The 23,119-nt window shown below is 39.5% G+C and overlaps 1 protein-coding gene across 1 annotated transcript in view; it reads left to right on the top strand.

Moving 5' to 3' along the window:
• Positions 1-733: 733 nt before the first annotated feature.
• The window catches only part of LOC143329208 (voltage-gated inwardly rectifying potassium channel KCNH6-like), a 42,003-nt gene continuing 19,617 nt past the window's right edge, over positions 734-23,119 (top strand). Inside the window, exons 1-7 of the mRNA XM_076745005.1 lie at positions 734-809; positions 6,124-6,354; positions 18,105-18,269; positions 19,827-20,283; positions 21,958-22,067; positions 22,496-22,575; positions 22,856-22,975. Coding sequence (XP_076601120.1) covers positions 734-809; positions 6,124-6,354; positions 18,105-18,269; positions 19,827-20,283; positions 21,958-22,067; positions 22,496-22,575; positions 22,856-22,975 — 1,239 coding nt within the window. The remainder of the gene's footprint in view (positions 810-6,123; positions 6,355-18,104; positions 18,270-19,826; positions 20,284-21,957; positions 22,068-22,495; positions 22,576-22,855; positions 22,976-23,119) is intronic.

Below are 23,119 nucleotides of genomic sequence, written 5' to 3'. Positions count from 1 at the left end.
TACTGGTGTGAAAGCACGTGCACTATTTGCACTACTTCTATGTACTTTTTGCACTACTTCTATGTACTTTTTGCACTACTTCTATGTACTTTTTGCACTACTTCGTAGCATTGTCTTGTAGCACCTATGTCCAGTTGGACAAGAAAGTTGCGTTAGGGCACTTATTGTTGTTGTTCTCTCCCCTCTAGAACCTTGCTTGTGTTGTATGAAAATCTCATATGAACGTCGCCTTGGATAAAAGCGTCTGCCAAATGACAAATTGCAATTGTAATTGAAATTGTTTTTGTTACTGACCCCAGCCAGTAGCCTACTAATGGTAGTAGTTGAGGTGTCATATACAGCAGTGCCAGAAGCAGTAACAAAAGCTGTACTGGTCTTTAGTAATAGTTGATAGATACATAGATCTAGCCAACCTGATTCCCGGACCAATCAGAGCCCAGGATTCAGATTATGGGTGGACCTGTATGGTGAGGATGGAGAGATGAGGGACACATGAGAGAAGCAGAGAGGGAGAAAGAGGGGAAGAGCAGATGTAGCAAAGTCAAAGCAGAGACCCTAACCCTCAGGACAGACAAACCCAAACAAGCCAAACTCCAACAGCTTTGCTTTTATTTTAGACAGAAGAAAAACGCCCCGGAGACAACTGCTGTAGGAGACAGCAGCGTGTTTGATCAGAACAGCTCGGGCGTCAACCAATCACAGCGTAAGGAGGCTCCAGCACTGGGTCCGAGCCATGCCGGTGAGACGGGGACATGTGGCTCCCCAGAACACTTTTCTGGATACCATCATCCGCAAATTTGAAGGACAGAGTAAGTATACATAATAGTTATAAGTTGTAACAGCAGGAGAAATGAAAAATGGTTCATTAAAAAATGATTTGATTTCCCATAGATTACTAAAAAAAATAATAAAATAACATAACAAACTTGTTTTGCACATATATAATATAATATTTTATATCTGAAACCTGCATTTCAGATGTATGTTTAAAAAGATCTGTGCAACATGTAACCAGTTCTTTAATTGTTTAATATGAACATATTAATGTTGATGCATAGTGTTGGTCAAATTTTATGTCCCGCCTGCCACTCCCATTTCATTTGGAGACACGGACGACATGGAAGCAACATATTCTCGTAAAGCACTTTCATGTGGACCTCGATCATTGACAGCTATCATATTCGAACCAAACATTAGCACTTCTTAATCTCTGATTAAGGACCATTTTTGTTGTCAGATTTCGACTCCGGTTCTGATGTTCTAAGCGAGCTTGACAAACCGTCTTATACAACACAGGCATTTACTTTAGGCAAACACAGCCTCAGTTCCATTTTATTCCTGGATCTATTTACTGTGTGATTTTGAGGCTTCCCGCTGTGTGATTGGGTGCCATAAAACACTGTTCAACCCTTGATGCTTACAGCTTGTTTTGTTTGTCAATGCAAAGTAAAAAAAAACATTATTGTCTATCCACAGTATACTTCTCATCAGTTAATCTTGAGAAAACACAGTGGTCTCTTTTAAGACACATTTTAAAATCATGCTGTGTGACAGAAACATAAGGCTGTATGACTCTTGCAGGCAGTAGATCAGGTTTAAAATGGCATCAGGTGCAGGTTAGTGGGCAGGAGTACACGTTCTCTCGTAAAGAGTTTGTAATGTGTATAAAACATGTTTTCACTTTTAGAGATAAATCATCATTAAACTTGGAATTAATTTGAAGCCTTATTTAATGCAATACTTTTTGCAACTGTAATTCTTGTTGTATGGTTGCACTGTCTGACAGAGGACGTGGCTCAGCTCCTTTGCACACACAGAGCGAAGAGCAGAGCAGTTCCTCAAACTGATGACAACTTCAGTGAAAAGACGAAAAGCGATATCACCAACTGCTGGTTGTCTATGTGTCGTCTAATTATTTATTATCTATTCATCTTGATTTGTCAGCCAAACAATCAACTTTATTGTTCATTATACTGTTCAATATATACTACTGAATAAAAAAAGTCTTTTCTTAAGACTATCAAAGATTTTAGATTTCTCTACATCTGTTTTGATGCTAAATAAATGTTACATATAAGAATATTACATAATTTTATTTATTTGGATCCCCAAAATGAGTGCCAGTGTATAACTAAACCATATATTAACATTTAGGCAACAGTCATATATTTATTATACATGTGTAAAATATATGAGGCATATGAAAGTGGCAGTTTAGCAAAATCTTGAGTGAATGACGTCAGCTAATACATTCAGAATCCTGGGGCTGATCTGGCTGGTAAAGTGGATAACTTGCAGTTTGCAAATTTTCAGCTAACGTTCTAAACCAACCAATGCCAGATCCATGCAGCAAGTTACAGTTGTGTTCAGTCTTGCATATGTCACATTACTTTGGCCAGGATGACTTTCATTCTTATGGAGTGTGAGTACAAGTAACAGGAAGCTAACTGCAGGTCATGCACTTAACGACCACCTGTGTCATTAAAAACATATTACCTATTACAATCACCCATAATAATGACTTTGTTTCCTGGGCTGCATTTCCTAATGCTGGGATCAGAGTACACAATATTTTTGTCTTTAGCAATGGTCACCATGTCAGATGTAATGATCACAGTGGCATAAACTGGCAAGACTTTAGGGCAAGACTACGTGAATGGCCTCGAACAATCATGGAGACTCTTATTTCACGATCATGCGATCAAGTTCAGAGGTCAATGGGGGGGGGTGTTAAACAACTGTCCCTCATGGCACAATCATATGTGATGCTGGCTGTCTTCTGTAATGGGAAAAAGAAAAGAAAAGAAAAGAAAAGAAAAGAAAAGAAAAGAAAGGAAAATGACTGTGGATGCTCTCCGGGGCAGCACAGGCAGGACAGTATGGGTAACTAACTTTTCTTCTGCTTCGTTGTCCCACATGACAGATGCAGCCTCAGCATCCCTCTTCCTCCTCTCTGCCATGTTTGCCTGACTGCACTCTGGAGAGACCACCTAGTGGGTCAGCACTAAGGAACACATTTTGAGAGATGTCACACTAGGCGTGTCAAGACAAAAAAAATTCTGACATGCTAGATTTTTCATTGGGGTGTCGTAGGGTGTCGTAGATACCACACAACAGGTTGTTAGTCATGTCAACCTACACAAGTATGGATGCCTGATTGTCGTTCATAATCTGCCATGAAGCTGGTTTTTGTCAGCCTCAATAAAATTATTTCAGAATTAGGCTAGATCCATGTAATCTGATCCCAGCACAAGCACACTAATATATCAAAGAGGACAAATTTGCAGAGAGTGGTCTTTTTACTCCAGTGAGGATAAAAGATATTTGCAGTGACAGTGTGACAGTTCGACAACTCCAACAAACAAAATATTGGTTTTAATCTGCCAGATGTTTAACTTGATCACTTTTTGGAATAATTTAAAGAATATTCAGGGACCCCCCAAGCACACCAGTTAGGTTGAGATATGCTGCTGCCATTAGGGACACTGTGTTGAGTTGTGTTTGAATAGCTAGTTGAAACTCCACATTTTTTTAATTTGCAAGGGTTGGAGCTTGTAGGTTTGAGATCAGCTGTTTGTGTGTTTCTTGGGAACTGAAAAACTTTCATCTTCATGAGGGCCACCTTTTGGATCATTCTGGAGGACTTTTGGGAGTTTGCCAAGTGGTGAAACTGTCTTCTGGTATTGACTTAATTCTCCACTAGCCAGTTTTTGGCAGCTCTCTCACACACTCCGTCAGAGTAAGTTGCTGATGTCAACACACCAGTCCTGCCTGCTGCCATCTTGTTCCTACAACATATCATTTTAGTTTAGTTTGTTAAAGATTACACCAGTATTTCCCAACAATTGGCATGTGACACCATACAAAAAAGAATGCAGGCATGCTAGTCAGGAGCAAGTTGGAGTGCAAGATGACAAGAGCCTGGACTAGAACTTGTACTGCATTCTGAGTGAGGAATGGACATATCTTCCTGATATCGTGGACCATGAATATGCAAGAATGTGCTGTCACAACGATGCTGGCAGTGAAGGACAGCTGGTCATCCACACCCAGGTTCCTTGCACTCTGAGCTTGGAACACCACAGAGTTCTCAGTATTAACGTAGAGGTCTTGGAGATGCCTTCCCTGGAAGGAAGAGAAGCTTGGTCTTGTCAAGAGACATTGCCCTTGGTGATGTCAACCAGGCAAACAGAGATATGTGCCTCCACATTTGTGTCGGTGGTCTTACACTTTGTCCATGCTAAGGGGGTAGAGGAGAGGGCTGAGCACAAACTCTTGAAGGGCACCAGTGTTGAGAGTCACGGTGGAGGAAGTGGTGGTGCCGATCCACACAGCTGGGGCTCTGCCCATCAGGAAGTCCAGTATCCATGTTGAATTCCAGACCTCTGAATCTGATGATTTCAATTCAATTAAATTCAATTTTATTTATATAGTGGCAAATCACAACAGAAGACGTCTCAGGACACTTTCCATATAGAGCTGGTACAGACCACCACCTGGGGCAGTGACAGGTTGAAAATGCCTGTGATGACACCCACAAGTTGATCGATGTACAGTATATCTTGAGAGCTCAGCTAGATGTGCCATCAGGTCAAGGTGCCTTTTGTGAATTATCCCTTTGAAAAACATGCACACATTTGCCCTGAATATTTGCCTTGTACCTCCTTGGCTGTTAAGTTCTTTTTAAAGTACAAACTTTCAGTTCATCCAGGCGAGATGTAGACATTTTGACATTCTCAGCACTGCTGGTTTTCCCAAGGCTTCATTTGAGAATTTGATTTATCTGTTTTATTTATTTTCACAATGCATGTTTGTTGATGCACTCCAGGGAATATCCGTCAAATTGGTGGTGGAGTGTTTTGAGATACTGTAGATACTGTAACTCATTAAAAAAAATCATAATCATGTCTTTTTATTGCACACTGCAACTGATGTTGATTCATTCATTTTAGGAAGCGTGTTTATCTCTTTATACAAATTAAGACTTCTTTGGTAGTCTGTGATTGTTCTGCAGAGTGAATACCTGGATTTCCTATAGTTGTTCAAATTGCCTGAGTTGTACATATCAGTCTGTTCTTTAAGTATGACACAGACTTCTCCATTAACCCAGGGCTTCTGATTTAGTTAAATTTGCACAGTGGTCTGCAGTAAAACATCATCGATTCATTTCCCAATGTAGCCAGTGGTTGGGTCCTTGTATGTGTCATTGTAGTTGTCCTGAAAGAACAGCAGTATGTACTATTAACAGTAATATTGTCTAGGTTTTCCTCTCTCCTCTTATGATGGGAAGTAGCACCTAAGATGTCTATGCTACTTGTGTCTCACTATTATATTTTAACATTTCTGATGTATAGGTGGAAATTATAGTCTGCTGGTGGTGCTAAAGGGATACGTCAGAGGTCAGCAAAAACATTACAAGTCATCTTGTTTTGAACATTATAATCCACAACAAATTTCAACTTATCTGACTTTAATGATTGTGCAGACTTTGATCAAAGTGTTTCAAAGTGTTCGTCATATAGATTAAAAGTCCATGACATACCTCCTTGACATACATAAGATTATGAAAAAATGCTGTTAACATTATTATTTTGTAATATATCTTTATTTCTTAAAGCTATTTGTAGGGAAATTCCACACTTTGGTGCTGTTGGGTGCTAGGAGGATACCAAGAGTGGCACAGTGTTGGTTGGTTGGAGTGTACAATTTTTTTCAATGGGATTGCTTTTTATTTCTCCAAACATAAAACCCCAGAATAATATAACTCAATACACCATAATACCACAGTGTTGCATGATCATTGTGAGGACAAGATTATTTCTTACAGCCTGAGAAATGAGCTTGATACCCCGGTCAGACACCAGATTGTGGATGTGGTAAGGCTTAGTCGCTTTGTATGTGTATGCGTGTACTGCAGTTTCATATGCTGAGATGATCTGAGGTGTTATTTTTCAGGTATCAGTATGTGTGTGGGTGTCTGTATGTATGTGTATGCTGTGAGTTGAAGCTTAGGGTTCTGTGTATACTGTAGGAGTTAGTATTCAAGTACTGTGGGAAGTAATACTACGTTTGTTTTTTAGTCTTCCTAACACCTCCTTTCTCCTGTTTTCTCCTTCTCCAAAGATCGGAAGTTTATCATCGCCAATGCACAGGTGGAGAACTGCGCTATCATCTTCTGTAATGATGCCTTCTGTGAGATGTGTGGTTACACCCGGGCTGAGGTAATGCAGAAGCCCTGCACCTGTAGCTTCCTGTATGGACCTCACACCAAGAGACCAGCAGTGGCCCAGATGGCTAAAGCTCTGCTAGGAGCAGAAGAAAGGAAGGTGGAGATTTCCCTCTACACTAAAGATGGTATGACCGTGTCAACTCTAATTTTCATAGATTCAGTCATCATTTGTATCAGTTATGTTTCAGTTACATTTGTGAGGTTTGGCGATGTATCATCTCAAGTAGAAACATTAACAGCAGCAGACCAGTCAAGTAGTGTAGATAATGTTAAGTGGAATTGTTTATTTCTCATGTGATCATGTTCTTTTTCCCTCTGGACTCTGATTTTACCTTGAAAGAGTACTCTCATAATATTGTCAGACTCACCAGTTTTAAAAAATTACGATCAGCAGAACTCGAAATGTAATGTCCCCCAAATTTGTTTCAGACCCTGGTCCAAAGGGTCCGGGTCCGTGGGGAAAGATCCTGGGCAGAAAGGCAACTAAATACAACTTGACTGCCAACAGTTCATTGATAGATTTGGGTGTGTTATTCTGGCTATTGTATATAATAGTATATATAATTTTCAAACTTGTGGGCTTCAGCTGTGACAGTAACATCACTTAAGGACACTAATCAGATGCTTCACTTCACACAGCTCCCTCTGGAGACACTAAAGGCTTCATAACGTCTTCATCTAAGCAGCAATACCCCCCAAGACCTAGAAATAGATTTTGATGAGCAAAATTTGTCGAGCTCCTCTTTGGTGTGCAGTTCTATGATACCAGAGCAAAAAACACCAAGCAGCTGATGTCACATCACATTTCTATTTCTAAGTAAACATCGACTGATGTAAGGCTGGGACAACTTTTTTTCAGCTCTAGGGAAGTATGTCAATGATCACCCAAGTATATGTTGCACTTTGAAGTGTAATTTTCAATCCTTTAAAATCAGTGTATGAAAATCTTTGGTGGACCTGCTGTCTAAAATGACCCGACCTTTATGGGAGCAGCTTTTTCCAGCCACACCACTGGTGAAATTCCCGTTATACTGAGAATGAGTTAAGGGGAACAGATAGTAAGATTACTGTCCCTACACACTACAGCAAGCAAGATTGTGACTTTTTACTGGCACCACAGGGATCAGTAATGAGTGTGTGACTATGATTTACATAGTTGTCATAGTTTGTTCCTTGTTGAGGCACATAAGGTTTTTATTTGGAGCATTTTATGTGCCCATAGTAATCCTACTGCACACTCCTACCTTTGAATAAAGTCATTTCTTCTGTAATAAATAATAAAATAATGGAATGCCTTTACATTATTTGCATGAAGGGTCATGAGTAGTAATGCAGTAATAGTAATAATATTATTATTTGTATGGTCAGGATTGAAACAAATAGGAATTCATTGTTCAAACATGAAACGATAAGGCACTCTCAGCAGCTGTAGACAGCATCTAAATTTTTAGACCTCAGAAATTTGAAATTAAATGCGAAAGGTGTTTCATACAAATTCATATCTTGGATCATAACCATTACATTTTTTTCTGTTGTATCAATGCAATTGATTCTTTAATATTCAGATTTCCAGTGAGGTTAATCCCAAATAAGTACATCACCATCATAACTTTATCAGTTTTCACCACATTTGCTGTGCAGTGAAAGATAAACTTTGACTTCTGTCACCTAGGTAATATTTTTATGTTATGAAATCTGACACCTTGTACAACTCCAAGAACTGAAGTCAAGGAACTCAAAAAAAGTCTCAAAAGTGCATACAAAATGGCTAAGAGAGCTCTTCCAATTGTTGTCACTGGTCTTCCTGTCTTTCTTAAAAGGCATATTAAAACTAGCTTTGTTTTCTGGTGCTCTCAGTCTGGACCCCCTCTGGATCCCCAGTTTTTTTTTTGTTTTGTTTTTGTTTTATCATTATTATTGTTATTCCACATGCCCAGTGAGGTACTATTGCCTGCCTTCTCATTTTTTTTAAAACCATAGACACTCCAGATGCACTTAATTGTCATCCAGGACCTCCCCCTTTTATATACATTGCAATATTTACGTATTTTTTCCACACCTGAGTTTGAGAAAGTTTTGAGAGAACTAAACCTGAACATCTATGAATAGTAAAATTAGGAGTAGAAAACAAATTTAACACAGAAAATGAGGCAATTTCCAACAACCACAAGAATGGGCAGCCCCTACTTCTGATCTGAATACAATATAAATAGATATTTTGTGAAATAAACAGATACAAATACAGATGTAGATAGTAGCTTTGCTACTACCTTTATGATACACCACTGCTGGGTTGATCAGTACAAGTCAAGGTACAACACTAACACCAGCAACACTAAAAGGTTCAAAGGGAAATCGAAGCTCAACACTAAGTAGTCGTAAGTAGGCTCTGTGACTGTGTCCTATTTGAATGAAGTCCAGCAGTATTGCTGTGTTCAGCTCGACATGAAAGGGGTCAGTAATGTATTGGAGTCAAAACTGATTCCTGTTAAAGCCAATACGTTGATGACACATTATTATTTGCTGTTAATTCAAAAGGGATTGGCAATTGTTTATTTTCAGTTTGGACAGTAAATTAAGAGACAATGAACTGAGGCAAAAAGTACATTTGCAGATAGCAGAGTTCTGCAGGACTGTATAACTTCTGCCGTTTAACTTTCTCTGGTGCAGCAGAATATTGTGGACTCCCTATTATCATTTAATCTGCCATTTGAGCAGCTCCTCACCTTTGCTATAGTGCTTTTTTTATTAGATCTGAATCAACAATTCCCAAATGTATTGCTTTTGCCTGAAGACAAGGAGGCCAGAGGGTTAAATGGCTTCAACAGACTGACAATATGGCAGTGCAGTATGATTACTGATTCAGAAGTGATGGAAGCTGCTGACACAGCACTTCTAGTTTTACTGTAAGTCAGGATTTTTGCTGACCATCATTAGGTCAGCAAAACTCATTCTTCAGTATCTCAGACTCTGCTGTATTTTCATAATGTTTGCTAAGACAAGGATGAGAATAGAGTGAAGGTGATTATTGGCATTGTGAAATTGTGGTCATAGAGCAATGTGGATTTTGCTGAATAACAAAATCTTCATATGCATTCATATTACCTGGTAGAAGAAAATGAAAACATTGAGGAGACATATACCCTTTAAAGTTTTGTTTTGTTTTGTTTTTTGTTATAAAACAAAAGTGGAAGTTTGTAAAAAAAAAATAAAATAAAAAAATAAAAAAATAGCAAAATCAGAAACAGTTTATGCTTGAAAAACAAACAAAAAAAAATGTTGTGGAGCTTCAACTAAGCTTAACTTTAGTTCACTCCAGTTTCTTGTTACTTATTGGCAGACTCTGAATCCAGTATGTGATGAGATACAACTAGTTGATGTTATCAGTCGGGCAGATGTATTGGTACATCTTTTTGATCTCAGATTACCGACTAAACCTATTATTATATATGTATAATATTGATTTAGTCAAGTGGTCACTTGTAAGTGTAACTTGTGCATAATATAATCAATTTAATGTCAGTTAAATTTTATTTGTATAGTGCCAAATCACACTAGAAGTTGTCCTAGGACGCTTTCCATATAGAGCTGGTACAGACCGAACTCTTTTATCTGCAGAGACCCAACAATTCCCTCATGAGCAAGCACTTGGCTTCAATCCTACTGAAACTTTATTGCAAATTAACAAATCAAATTACTTGTTTTCTTGTTTATTGTATAAAGAAAAGGGTGCATATATTCTGCCACCTGCATACTTAACTTATGCTCCAGTTGGTGGTGACAGTCAAAGAGTAAGTCTTGGTCTGTGTCCCCAAATCAAAACCAGTGGCTTGATGCTGTTCCTCTGAAGGAGTTCAGGGCTCTGCCTTCTACTTCTTCCATGTAGAGGTTGGCCACAATGGGAAATACGGATGAGTCCATGGCACAGTGTCACCGAGTACTGTGGTGATCCTGGCATGGTAGTCCACTGTCTTTAGCACCGGCATGCACATCCTTTATCAGTCAGTAGGATAGCAATGTTTTGATCCATGCTTAGTGACGCCACAGCCTTCCTTTCCTAGGAACATTTATGAAACATTGAGGCAAGACCTAACTATTGGATACAAGAGTAAAGGCCATATAATGTGTACAACAGCTGCAGAAGGAGAAAATCATCAACTTGGCATGGATATCGGCATGCCTCACCGATATCTCAGCATGGATGAAGGAGTGACACCTTCAGCTTCACCTGTCAGAGACTGGGCTCCTTGTCATCCCGGTCAGCCCCTCTATACAACAACAAATCAGCATCCAGCTTGACTCCTTGAATCTGCCAGAAACTTGGGTGTCATGATTGATGACCAACTAACTTTTAAAGAGCATGTGGCCTCGGTCATGCCAATTTGCCCTGTACAACATCAGGAAAATCAGACCCTACCTGTCTGAGCACGCATCCCAACTCCTAGTACAAGCGCTGGTGCTATCATGCCTCAACTATTGTAATTCCTTACTTGCAGGGCTCCCAGCATGCATGTTAAAACCCTTGCAGATGATCCAGAATGAGGCAGCTCACCTGGTCGCAGAGTCCCTCTCGATCTTCAGAAAAAAACTGAAGATCAAGACCTCTCTATTCACTCTATGCACTGTATGCTTTACTTTGTAGCAGTGTCTCGTAGCACCTATGTCCAGTTGGACCAGAAAGTTGTTTTAGGGCACTTAGTCTTGTTGTTCTCTCCTCACTCAAACCTTGCTTGTGATGTATGAAAATCTCATATGTACGTCGCTGCTAAATGACAAATTGTAATTGTAATTGTGAACAATTTGATTGCCCCTGTCCTTGACTTGTGAGGATTTCCAACAAACCCCACATCCCTGTGTTTTTCAAACACACTAAGACAGAAACTATTTCACCTTGAAGACCACAATCCCAAACACAAGAAAAGCAATCTAGTGTATGCAATCCAGTGCAGTGAAGAATGCACAGACTTACCTTTAGCCAAAACTAAACAATCTTTATACAAACGCATGGTTCATCACAGGAAGGCCAAGTCCTCAGATCAAGACTAAGCAGTTTACCTACCTACCTACCCACCTGACCTACCTACCTTTTGTTTTTGTTTTTATGTCAAACTTGTGGTAATCTCTCAGTGGGGCACTTGCTTTCTTAGTGGAGTGAAAATTTAGATGCCAAAAAGGCACAAATGAGACAGAAGTGTGGCATCAGAAATTCTGTGAACCATATTGGAGGTTTTGGTCACTGTAAATTTTGCTGATGTCTGGCAAATTGTATATCACAAAATACTGTTTTGTGTGATTAGGCTAATGGGATCTATTAGGTTTTCTTTCTGCTACACACATACAGACAAAACCCTCCTGGGTCATTATGTTAATAGTTCATTATTGTGTCTCCTTGGTTTACTTGACAATTTTGTCTTTCACCTTCCTGTGCTCACATACACACACACACACACACACACACACACACACACACACACGCACACACACACACACACACACACACATGCAACACTGTTATAAAGACTGTGTGAAGATAGGAAAGGGCTTTAGACTTTGCCAATGGAGTGGTAACAGGCTTTATGTCATGATGTACAGGCTCACACACATTCAAAAGACACTAAATTACATACAACAGAGAGTGAATTATAGGGAGATTAAAGGGGATCTTCACAGCTTCTTCCCCTTAATTAGACTGCTGAGGTCACCATGGACGGATGAAGGGATCTGTTTCTCCTCACAAACTGGTTAAAGATGAGCAACTAAGACTGGATAGTGTTGCATGCCTAAATCATCATATTCTAAACCTGTGTGACAATCATAGTGCTGCAGCTGCTCTCTGACCTTTCCCCACTAAGATGCTCTGAATCAAAGGAGGCCTTTTTTTCTTATTTTCTTCTTCTGTATGAGGAGTTTTCATTGCATCATTACATTTAAGATATTAGATTAACTTTTGTGCAGAGCTGCATGTTGGTTAGAGCTTGTTGTTAGAGCTGCAAGAGCACTGTTTGAACAGTTTTGAAAAAGTGACCTCAGTGTAAGTGTGTTTCCACTTGCCACTCAATTTGCTGTAGTGCTGTACAGGTGTTCTTCAGGACATTGTGGAGAAAGCGATGTTAAAAACGTGTGTCTGGAGATTTTGTTTCTAGGTTTCAACTGATTTGCAACTCCCCAAGACCTTTCAGGGAGGCTGTTCCAGAGTTTGGGGTGTAATTAACAAAGTCTGCCTCTCTGTGCCTTTTAGCTCTGGCCTCAGAAACAGTCAACAGGTTTTAGACAGAGGATTTAAGCGACCTAACAGGCACATATGTCTTAAGCATATCAGACAGACAAGGGTAAGGTTAAGGTTTGATTGATTTAAAAGCCAGTGAAAGAATCTGAAAATGAATTCTGTGACAGACAGGCAAACAATGGAAGGATTTTAAACTTTTCCATGTCTGCCTGGATACAGTATGCAGTTTTGGGGTATTTCTTGAAATTACTGATGCTGTTGTTTTTCTGGGGAGGACAGTCTCCAAAGTCCCATGCTTTGTTGATTCACCCACCCCAACCTCCTTCTTTCGAGGTTTTGGGTCTCTATTACACCATCGCACCTGTTTCTCTTCTGCTTCTGATACATAAAAGTTCTAATTCACACAGCCACTCAGGGTTTTTGTCAGGAAAACGTAAACTTTTGAACATAGAAACAAATGCTGTTGATTTTGTGCCAAGTTTTTTGTGCCTTTGCAGCTAAAGAACATATACAGAAAGTCTGGTTATGCTGTAATTGGAGCATTGAGAATTTATGTATGGAAAGGAAAAGGTTAACGTGGAGTTTGCTCTGTTTTTTTCAAAGTCTAGTTTTTCGTTGGAGCAGCCTTCAACAGCTCAGCCACAAAGTGGTTTAAATAGTTTTGCTGGTGAAAAGGAAATTTAGCATTTTCAAGACTCTATTTCAAGGCATATATAATTGACAAGTACCACACGCCAAGATTGGCAGTGATGTGCTGATGACTGGAATCAGGGATCAGTGTTGCACGCTCTTGCTCCATATCATCCATTCATTAGGATGACGTTTCTGACCCTCAACAATCATTACAATGACAATTATAATTAGTCATTTGGCTGATGCTTTTATCCAAAGCAATGTACATATGAATTCACACAGCGTGGCACAGCATCAGGGTCAGTGTTTTTGGGGTTCCGTATCTTGCCCAAGGATACTTCGGCATGTGGACTGCCAAGGCCAGGGACTGAACCACCGACCTCCTGATTGGTGGACAACCGCTCTACCTCCTGATCCAAAACGTCATCCAACTAAAGCTGAAATGCATATGGAGCCAGAGCGTACTACACTTTTTTCCTACTCTATATTTCAATTCTACAGGATCCCCTGGACATATTTCTAAGCATAAACTGCACAGAAAAGATGACATTCTTTTCATACATTGTGGTGTTATTGTCCAGGTATACAAGTGAGATGGTGGTTTAGTCATTTCCCCTGACAATCAAGATTTATCCATGTCCACTTCCATCACATTATATCAGTTATTGTTCAAATAAGCCTGTTCCTGAGGTTGCACATCAAACGAGGTGAAAATGTGTGTGTGTGTGGGGGTGTGTGTGTGTGTGTGTGTGTGTGTGTGTGTGTGTGTGTGTTGAGGTCATTGTGAAGGACGTTGCAAGTCTTTAGGGACAATGTGAGAAATAGGATCATAGTTTTCATTAGGGCTTAAGTACCATGTCAGCCAAAAGAAATGATAAAATAATGGATTAGAGATTAATGGAGAGAGCCAAAAGATTATCCAGCTTTCACACACACACACACACACACACACACACACACACACACACGCATGATGTTTTCATCACTTGTGGGGACATAACATAGACTTACATTCATGTCCTGGAGACTTACCGTATACCTAACCTAACCTTACCTAACCCATAACCCTATCTTCAGTCTTTACCATAAAATGTAATGATTTAAATTGTGGGGACGTGTATTTTGTCCCCACAAGTAAGGTGAGTCCCCACAATGTGTATGTATAAACAGGTTTTGTCCCCACAACTTGAGTAATACATGGGCACACACACACACACACACACACACACACACACACACACACACACACACACACACACTTTTTCACGCAGTCTGCATCTCTCACACCATGCTCTTCCTTCTCACTGTTCTACCATATTCTCTCGTCCAGCTTCATTCTTCCCTCTCTGCATTTTCATAGGGCAAATGTCATGTATCAGATTTCAAATATGTCTTTTTTCATACTTATTTAGATATTAAAAAAATTAAAAAGGTTATCATGGTAAAACTTACAAAGTAGCAACTCATTCATTATGCCATACAAAATAGACATGACATGATCTTCATATTTCAGAGTACATACAATGTCAGCTTTCAGGGTGTACATCTAAAAAAAAATAATAATAACATTCACTCTTAATCCTAATATGAAATTGGGAATTTATATTCCAAGTGATCCCACAAAGCCATTCATCATTGAAAAGCACTTTATTTATGTAGAGTTTACATTTATTATGTCTAAGTAATGAAGCCCTCTAGTGGCCATAGTAATTACGACTTGTCTGTCAAGAACAAAGGAGGGAGTCACACTCCATGACTGTAGAGCCATACAGTAGGAGGTGGATGGGTCAGCAAAATGCAATACCGCTATGGTGCCGAGTGCAAAGAGTGCTGAAATGAATACTGAATTAGTAGCACAACAGATTTCTTTACATACATTGGGTTTAAAGTTCTTTTTTGCCATATGCACAGCAGTTACAATGGAGCCATTGTAGTGGGTCCAGTCAGTCAGACAGGTGGGAGGTGATCACAGTTTTCACAAACTGGGTGAAGTACTTCAGAATCATGGAGGTGAGTACTACTGGGTGCCAGTCATTCAGACAAAGGGCTTTGGTCTTTTTTGGGACAGGGACAATCGTGGACATCTTTAAACCTGTGGGACAACAGACTAGAGCATGACATGTTAAAAATACCAGTTATCTGATTTGAGAGCCAGCAATGCCATCAGGTCCTCATGCTTTGTGTTGATTAATGCTTTGGAAGGATCTGCACACATAGATAAATATATAGAGTACTTCACTGATCCCTTTAGGCAAATTGCAGTGTTGCAGCGGCAGTACAAAACACACATAACTTTCACTAAGCTGACCTGAGGTAAGAAAAAGATTATTTTTCAAATATATACACATGTGCATAGAAACTACTGTACTAGATACAGTTACTCAAAAAATAAGTCTCCTTTACTTGCACAGAGGAGTCATTGTACAGCATATTATAGTAGGTAGGGATGACAGAATGCTATTACTAGTGGGCAGGAGTCCTGAGTGTTTTGTACCTCCTCAGCTGGGAAGTCATTCTCTCAGCATGCATAGAAAGACATAATCTCAACACTGCCAGGTTTTCTAATTATAGTCTGTGATGGTTCTTAGTCAAGGCTACATGTTTCTGGGGTTGGAACCCTGGAAGTAAGAATCCACTTTGTTCCTGTATTGTCTTTCAGCGCTGCTAATAGCTCCCCACAGAGAATATACGGATTTCCAGTATGTGCTCTAACTTTTGCACAGACTTCCTCTTGAACCTTAGGGCTTCTGATTTGGGAGTGCCCGTACAGAAATCATCAGTCCAACATTATCTTTGAATTTGCCAATGTAGCCAACAGCTGTGTTCATGTATGTATCAATGTTGTTGTTCTGGAAGTAACTAGACTATTCGGTTTGTTAATGTTGTCTCTATGTTGTTTGGATTGCCAGTTTGATCATCCACTGAGTGATCCACACTGGATCTTATCACTAACCTGTATATACCTGTATGCCTCTTCAGATGTTCCTATACCTTGCTGTCTGTACCACTAACATGAATATTTATTCTGCATTATATCCAGACAGTCACATAAGAAAGCAGTTTGATCACTGAGTTCATTATCAAAGTTTGTCTGGATTAAATCAGTTTAATTTATTAAGCAAGTTTTGTAAGTCATAAACTAGTCAGTCCTGATTGAAGTCACTTAATTTTTCAAAAATGTCTGTACAGCTCATGGCTTAGTCTCAATATCAGTTCATAGTTTGAGGATTATCAAGTTGAAAGCATGTCAGTCTATAAAGTGTGTGTGTGTGTGTGTGTGTGTGTGTGTGTGTGTGTGTGTGTGGGGTGTGTATTACTCACATTGAAGGGACATAAATCTGTTTACACACACTCCACACTTGCCTTCCTAATGGGGGCAAAATGAAAGTCTCCAAAATGTAGATCATTAAATTTAAGGGTCCAGACTTGGGTTAAGGTTAGTGTTAGGGTACATTTCCAGGAAATAAATGTAAGCCCATATAATGTCCCCAAGAGTAATGGAAACACAACTGTGTGTGTGTGTGTGTGTGTGTGTGTGTGTGTGTGTGTGTGTGTCTGTGTGTAGGTGTGTGCGCGCGCGTGTGTGTGTGAGAGAGAGAGAGAGAGACACTGTAACACTGTAGCAGATGGTCTTCCAGTCATGTCATTGTGATTACTAAGGTAGAATAAGTTAGCATGTAGCTACGTTAATCCATCCTGGCAGTTTAGTCCAAATGCTAACACCCCCTTCCTGTCCTTCACATACTCCACATACACACAAAGGCTACAGCATTCCATTCTGTCTAATCCATCCATTAAATCTTGTGTCAATAGAGGACAGAGAACAGTCTGTATGCATAACCTTTTCTGTTTTGAACTAAATTAAAGATAAAGTGAAAATGATGGCATAAGGTCACCCATTCATTATGTTGTCAACAGTTTGTATGTATGAATTCCCATATAATTCAAATATGTTAAATATGTAAGAATTTTATGATTGAGTTTGAACAGTAATGTCAGGGTGTACTGAACACATCCATTACTTCTACAGCCTAGATTCTCTTTCCTATCAGACAAAAGTTGCTATCTTTGATTTCGGTGTACATTGTGTTACAATGGCATCTTGATAGCTACAACAGTCAGACTTAAGATGGGGGATGGTGGGGAAGCTGCTCAGGAAGCTGCAGTAAGTATGGCTGAGTGTAATATGATGAAAGTGTTTGTTGTTGTTTTTTCTGCCTTTATCTTTTATTTCTGTTATCATTTTATATGGACTACAGAGCCGCAAAAAAAGTCAGGAAAAAACTAAACTGATATTGTAGATTAGATTAGATTAGATTAGATTCAACTTTATTGTCATCGTCAGAGTGCAACACAGAGACAACAAAATGCAGTTTAGAAATAGAAATAGTGCAAATAGTCAAATATCCCCCCAAAAACTGCATGTAAATAGTGCAAGTGGCATGAGGTATAAACAGTATAAATGGTATGAGGTAGGTGCAGGTAGTGCAAGTGAATTCTATTAAACCAAAAAACATGTGCAACACAGTATGTAAACAAGTGACATGTGCAACACGGTATGTAAACACTTTCTAAACATTTTCTCACTTAAGCCATGCAGATAGTTTCGGTTCAAATTGTGTTTTTTTTTTTTGTTTTAAGATCACCGCCGACACTTAAAATGAGCTTCTTGAAAATCTGTGAAAAGGTGTAGGATCACAATTTACTGAATTTCCCCACTCATCCTGGCTAATTCTGAGCTGATCTAGAACAAAGGCTGAATATGTTCCCTCTAACACAGCATGGAGGGTACTGCAAAAGTGATATGAACTGTCTCAAACCTATTAGACTCACATGATGCAGTGAGCGGAACAGTAATTGTTACATGTCTGGTCTCACCATCTAGAGGAAATACTCTGAATGACATGAATAAACACAGTATTTGGTCCTGTCTCGGACGGAGCTTGCCACCTGTCATGTCAAAAGGGAATGAAATTCATCCCTCCATTCTTCCCTTGTATGTCAATGTCACTGCAGGAGTGTGTTTCAACTGTATAATAGACGTGGTTCCAGTGAAGAATGAGGACAGCCTGGTCATCATGTTCATTCTCAACTTTGAGCTTCCCACTGACCCCAGACCAGCTAACAGCTCTCCAGCCAGAGAGCTCAACAGTGTACTGCACATCCCCTGGCTGACCCTGGGTATGTTTAATTTACACTGCTGTCAATCAGAACGTTCTGTGGTACGTACATCTGGTGTCATACACACATTCAGACATTCAACATACACACACCAATTCCCCACACTGACACCAATTTATCTACGTTCATGATAGATTTGGAGGGATTTTCTTTTGTTTTTTGATTGCTAAATAAACTCTTCATACAAAAAGTATCTCATAATCATCACATGACATGAAAAGAAAATGATTACATTGTAAGTATTAGCCCTTGTTACATTAAAGAGTTTGTTTGAGCTGCAGCTAACAGCTGTTTGTTATTAGACAATACAGAAAACTTTGCTTTTGATTGAGTAACTAACTTAAAGGAAATTTGAGGGACAGATCAGCAGTCAAGAGATTAAAGTCTTGATTATGAGATGATGATTATTTGTTGTCATATGTTCAGGGTTTAAAAAGGCAATTTCCTTCTCTCGTTCTGATTTCCTGGTATCAGCTTTGAAAATCTGGCAGTGTGGCTTGGAAAGAGGAAAAAGGGTCCCTGGACAGGACCATTTCCATGTCTCTGTCACACCCTTTAATCCCATGGCACATTTTGCATCTAAATTTGAACGTCTTCAGAGACATAACCCAGTCAAACCAGTTTGTCAGCATTTCTGGCATCCTCAACAGTAAACTTCCATAAATCTGTTTGAACTTTAAAAGATCTCGCACATTGCTTCCAATCTGCCTCATTATCACCAAATGTTGACCTCAGATTCAACAGTACAGTTATCCAGCTGATAGCTGTCTGTATAACCAGGCTAATAACTACTGAAATTCTGGAAACTACAGATATGTAGAAACATTATGTTTCTTAACATTCAAAGTTTACCTTTTAAATTTCAATTTCATGTTGTGACAACGCTGTGGTTACAGTCTCGTTAGGTTCAAGCACAAAAACTGCTTGGTTAGGGTTAGGGAAAGATCATGTTTTGGCTTAAAATGCCAGGTTTAGTTGCCACAAACACGGCTGGAAAACATTCTTCACCTGTCATTAAAAATAAGTGGTTTTGAAGTCACAGACACGGCTCAGTGAGTAGTCTGGTGCTTGGCAGTTTTCTCTCCTGGCTGTCATGCCACCACCATCCCCTCTTCCCCCTGATGAGAAAAACTCAGCTCATATACATATACCACTTATCTGAATTATGTCACTTTCATACCTATTGTAGAAATGCTGATATGACACATGTGCAAATTTAAAATATCTAACATATTAAATGCAATAATTAAAAACTAGATTTTAATTAAACACAGGGGGCCTTTATACGACAGTAAATATAAGGCAAAAATACAGGACATGTAATAATATTTTGCTTTAGAGGTCCGTGGTTAGATCAAATTACCATCAACTATTGCTAGTAAAGATGGGGACTTTGGGGCCCCTGAGTGTCTAGGGATCCAAAAGCTTTATTACTCAGTTATCACAGCAAAATAAAGAAGAAGTGTATTCCACCCTTTCTTTGTTAATTAGATCAAAGAGTGAGAGTGAACATACTAAGAGTGAACCATCAATGCCTTCCTCTTGTGCTGCATCCAGCTAGGCGGCAGCGTCTGCGACTCCTCCTCCGCTCCCTCAGCCCCACTATGGGTGTCCTGTCACAGGACACAGAGCTGAATGCTCCTTGTGCCGACCTCCCGCCCCTTGGACATGAGTCTGTGGCCCTGGACAAACTCCTGTCCCTCCCTGAAAGACAACAGCTGGAGGAGGCAGGAGCTGGACTACTGCTGTGGGACAAAGAATGGGAGGAGGAGGAAGATCAAATGAAAGGAGGGGGAAGAAGAGGAGAGACGGACACCTTGGTGGCACCCAGGCGTAGGAGTGAGGGAGACAGAAAGAGAAGAGAAGGAGGTGATGCTTATGAGCTGCTGGTAGATACCAGTGCAGGAGGAGGAGGGAGCAGAGGGAGTGAGCTCCAGACAGGTCTGCCCCTGACTCCAGCCTCAGCACCCCCAGCATTGGCCCTGAAACTGGCCTCCTCACATGCTCCACTAAGGTAATTCAGTATTTTTATTACTTTAACCCCTGTGAGCTTTTTATAAGCAGTATGTAGAGTTTAAAGAAAGTGGTTTATAACACACTATAGTGTGGTGTGGAAGGTTTTTTTTTTTTTTTTTTTTTTTGCTCTGATTGTAGTGTTATCTGATGTTACCAGTTACGAGTAAAAGAATCAATTGTCTTTCTGAGTTTTCCCTTCCGACTGTATACCTGTCCGGGCCACGGCCAGGGTGAACACATCACACATTTAAAAATCACATGTCATCAATGACATGCATCATTGATGACTTTCTAAGAGAACTGGACAAACAATTCTTGTTGTTAAAGTAAAAGCTAGTGTACCTAGTTTGTGGCAATGAAAGTCACAGTGATGACATAGAACAATCTTGAGCATCATTACAGCTCAAAACATTTTAAACTGGATAAGCTACAAGGACAAATGAACTTGGATAAAGTTAATGCTCGTCGGTGGAGTTTAGGTGCACAACAATCAGCTTTCACGAGACCACAGTCTGACAGAGAGAGCGTTATGCATGCAAGTTTATGGTGAGTGAGTATCAGTCTCAGTTTGCCTCCATGCCAGCTCACTATAGCAGTCCACCAAAATGCCACCGGAGACTCGGCAAAGGCAACCAAACCAAGCAGGAAAAAATATACATTTTTGCTTACAAGTACCTGGCCATGAAAATATGAAATGAAGCAGAGAGATAAGATTTTGAATAGTAAAATTTAAGTGACAGCGTGACTAAGATTAAAATCAAACGATAGAAAAGAAAACATGTTTTTTTATGTGAATGTATGTGTGTTGAGCAATAAGGTAATAATAATAGCAGTAACAGTGGTGGAGATACAGAGGAGAGGAGCAGTATTGCTGTTATCACCATCATCATAACATTATTATGAGCATCAGCTCCACTAACCTCATTACTATCTTTAAAGATGTTTCTCATATATGCCAAATAATAATTCCATTATATTGTTTTGATTTTAAATGATAAATTATTTAGTTTTGAAATTGAGTCACATTTTATTAACTTGTTGTGATAGTAAGGCTCTGCACATTTGCTCCAATGCATGTGTTCATAAATAATTAAAATGTTTCGGCATTATATTTACTGTGAGTCTTGTTAACTTTTTCCATATCGACATTATATCCTCTGGCTGACAAGGTAACTTAAATCCTGATAAGTTGGGACTGGACTGTTACAGTACTGATTTCTCTTTTCTTTTTTTATTGTTTATTATATATATACACACATGTATGTATACACACATGTATGTGTGTGTGTGTATATATATATATATATATATATACACACACACACACACACACACACACGTATGTATGTATGTATGTATGTGTGTATGTGTGTGTGTGTGTGTATATATATACATACACATATATACATACATACACACACACACACGCACACACACACACACACACACACACACACACATATATATAATAAATGAAACTGGAAGGGGGGTCCAACAGTAGCAGACCAACATAAACTACTGGTTCTACTTTGTGGGTTGGACCTCCTGTTGGCGTCAAAAAGTACTGAGGTCTGATGCCCGTTTTACAAATGCACATTTAATCTAGGAAAGAAGAGAGAGGAAGAGGCAGAGATAAAGATGACTGTCCTTTCCACACCAACCATCCTTCCAGCAGATTCGATGGCAGCTGCGGGAGTTTAAAACATTCTTCTTCAGTGGATGACATCAAAAGTGGGCAGAGTTACTCGGAAAAGAGGCTGCAGCTGAGACACAGCTGTACTGGTGAGAATGACGCTGCATTCATCCTCCTCAAACCCCCTCCTGTATGCAGCACACTATGTTCATAATTACCCCGACAGTCCCAGACAAAGAAGACCTGCAACAGATAGTAACATTCAAACATACCAACTGTTGAAAAAAAGTACTGGTGAAATGTAAGCAAATGAAACGGTGCTGTATACTCCAAACTGGAGGCTGTAGAGGCTCAAAGCATTAATCACTCTCAACATTCTGTTGTTGATCACTCTCAAACTGTTCTTTAAGATACCATGCAAGGATAAAAATTTATCCTGAAATCTTCACTTGTATTTTGATAACAATTACTTGTGACAATCAGTATTTTTTCATTTGAATTTCCATTTTGATTGGCTTTGGTGAACTGTAATTTCGTTTAACATGCAACAGAAATTCTCCCTTCTTCTCTGATTCAGCTGGTATGGTAACCATTAGAAAGAGCAGTGTACCAGTGGGGACTTCAGAGACTGATTTGCGTTGCCGGACCAACAGCCAGGTAACACCTGCAGACACATTCACAACATTGAAACACACACATTTAGCACTGCAGTTTGAGAGGAAATCCAATCCATCATTTGCTAAACTACTAGAGCAGAAAATTAGAACAACATTAATAACTGAAATATTGTTTCTCACACAGGAGACCCCTATGCTCATTTACATTACATTGTCTACAAATATTGTTACACAATTTAGTATTGCATCAACAACCAAAATCATCCTAAACTTTCCTTGAAAGTGTGTGTTTGTGTGTCTCGTTTTTGCACGTGCAACAGATGACCCAGAGCCTACTGGACACAAAGACAGACACCTTTGTGGCATTACCTCCTGGTGAAATCAGACCTCCATGCAAACTGATCGACAGAACACACCATGTGACTGAGAAAGTCACCCAGGTTAGTAGAGATCGATTCAGTCTAATTCATTCTTATTTATATAGTGCCAAATCGCAAACAGACGTTGTCTAAGGACACTTTCCATATACTTGGCATCACTTTGCATTCCAATGTTTCTGTTCCCAACTAAACTGGCTAGCTGTC

The sequence above is a fragment of the Chaetodon auriga genome, chromosome 12, assembly GCF_051107435.1.
Source record: "Chaetodon auriga isolate fChaAug3 chromosome 12, fChaAug3.hap1, whole genome shotgun sequence".
Classification (NCBI taxonomy): Eukaryota; Metazoa; Chordata; class Actinopteri; order Chaetodontiformes; family Chaetodontidae; genus Chaetodon; species Chaetodon auriga.
The sequence above is the reverse complement of the archived record's forward strand: the minus strand, read 5'-3'. Positions and strand labels throughout refer to the sequence as shown.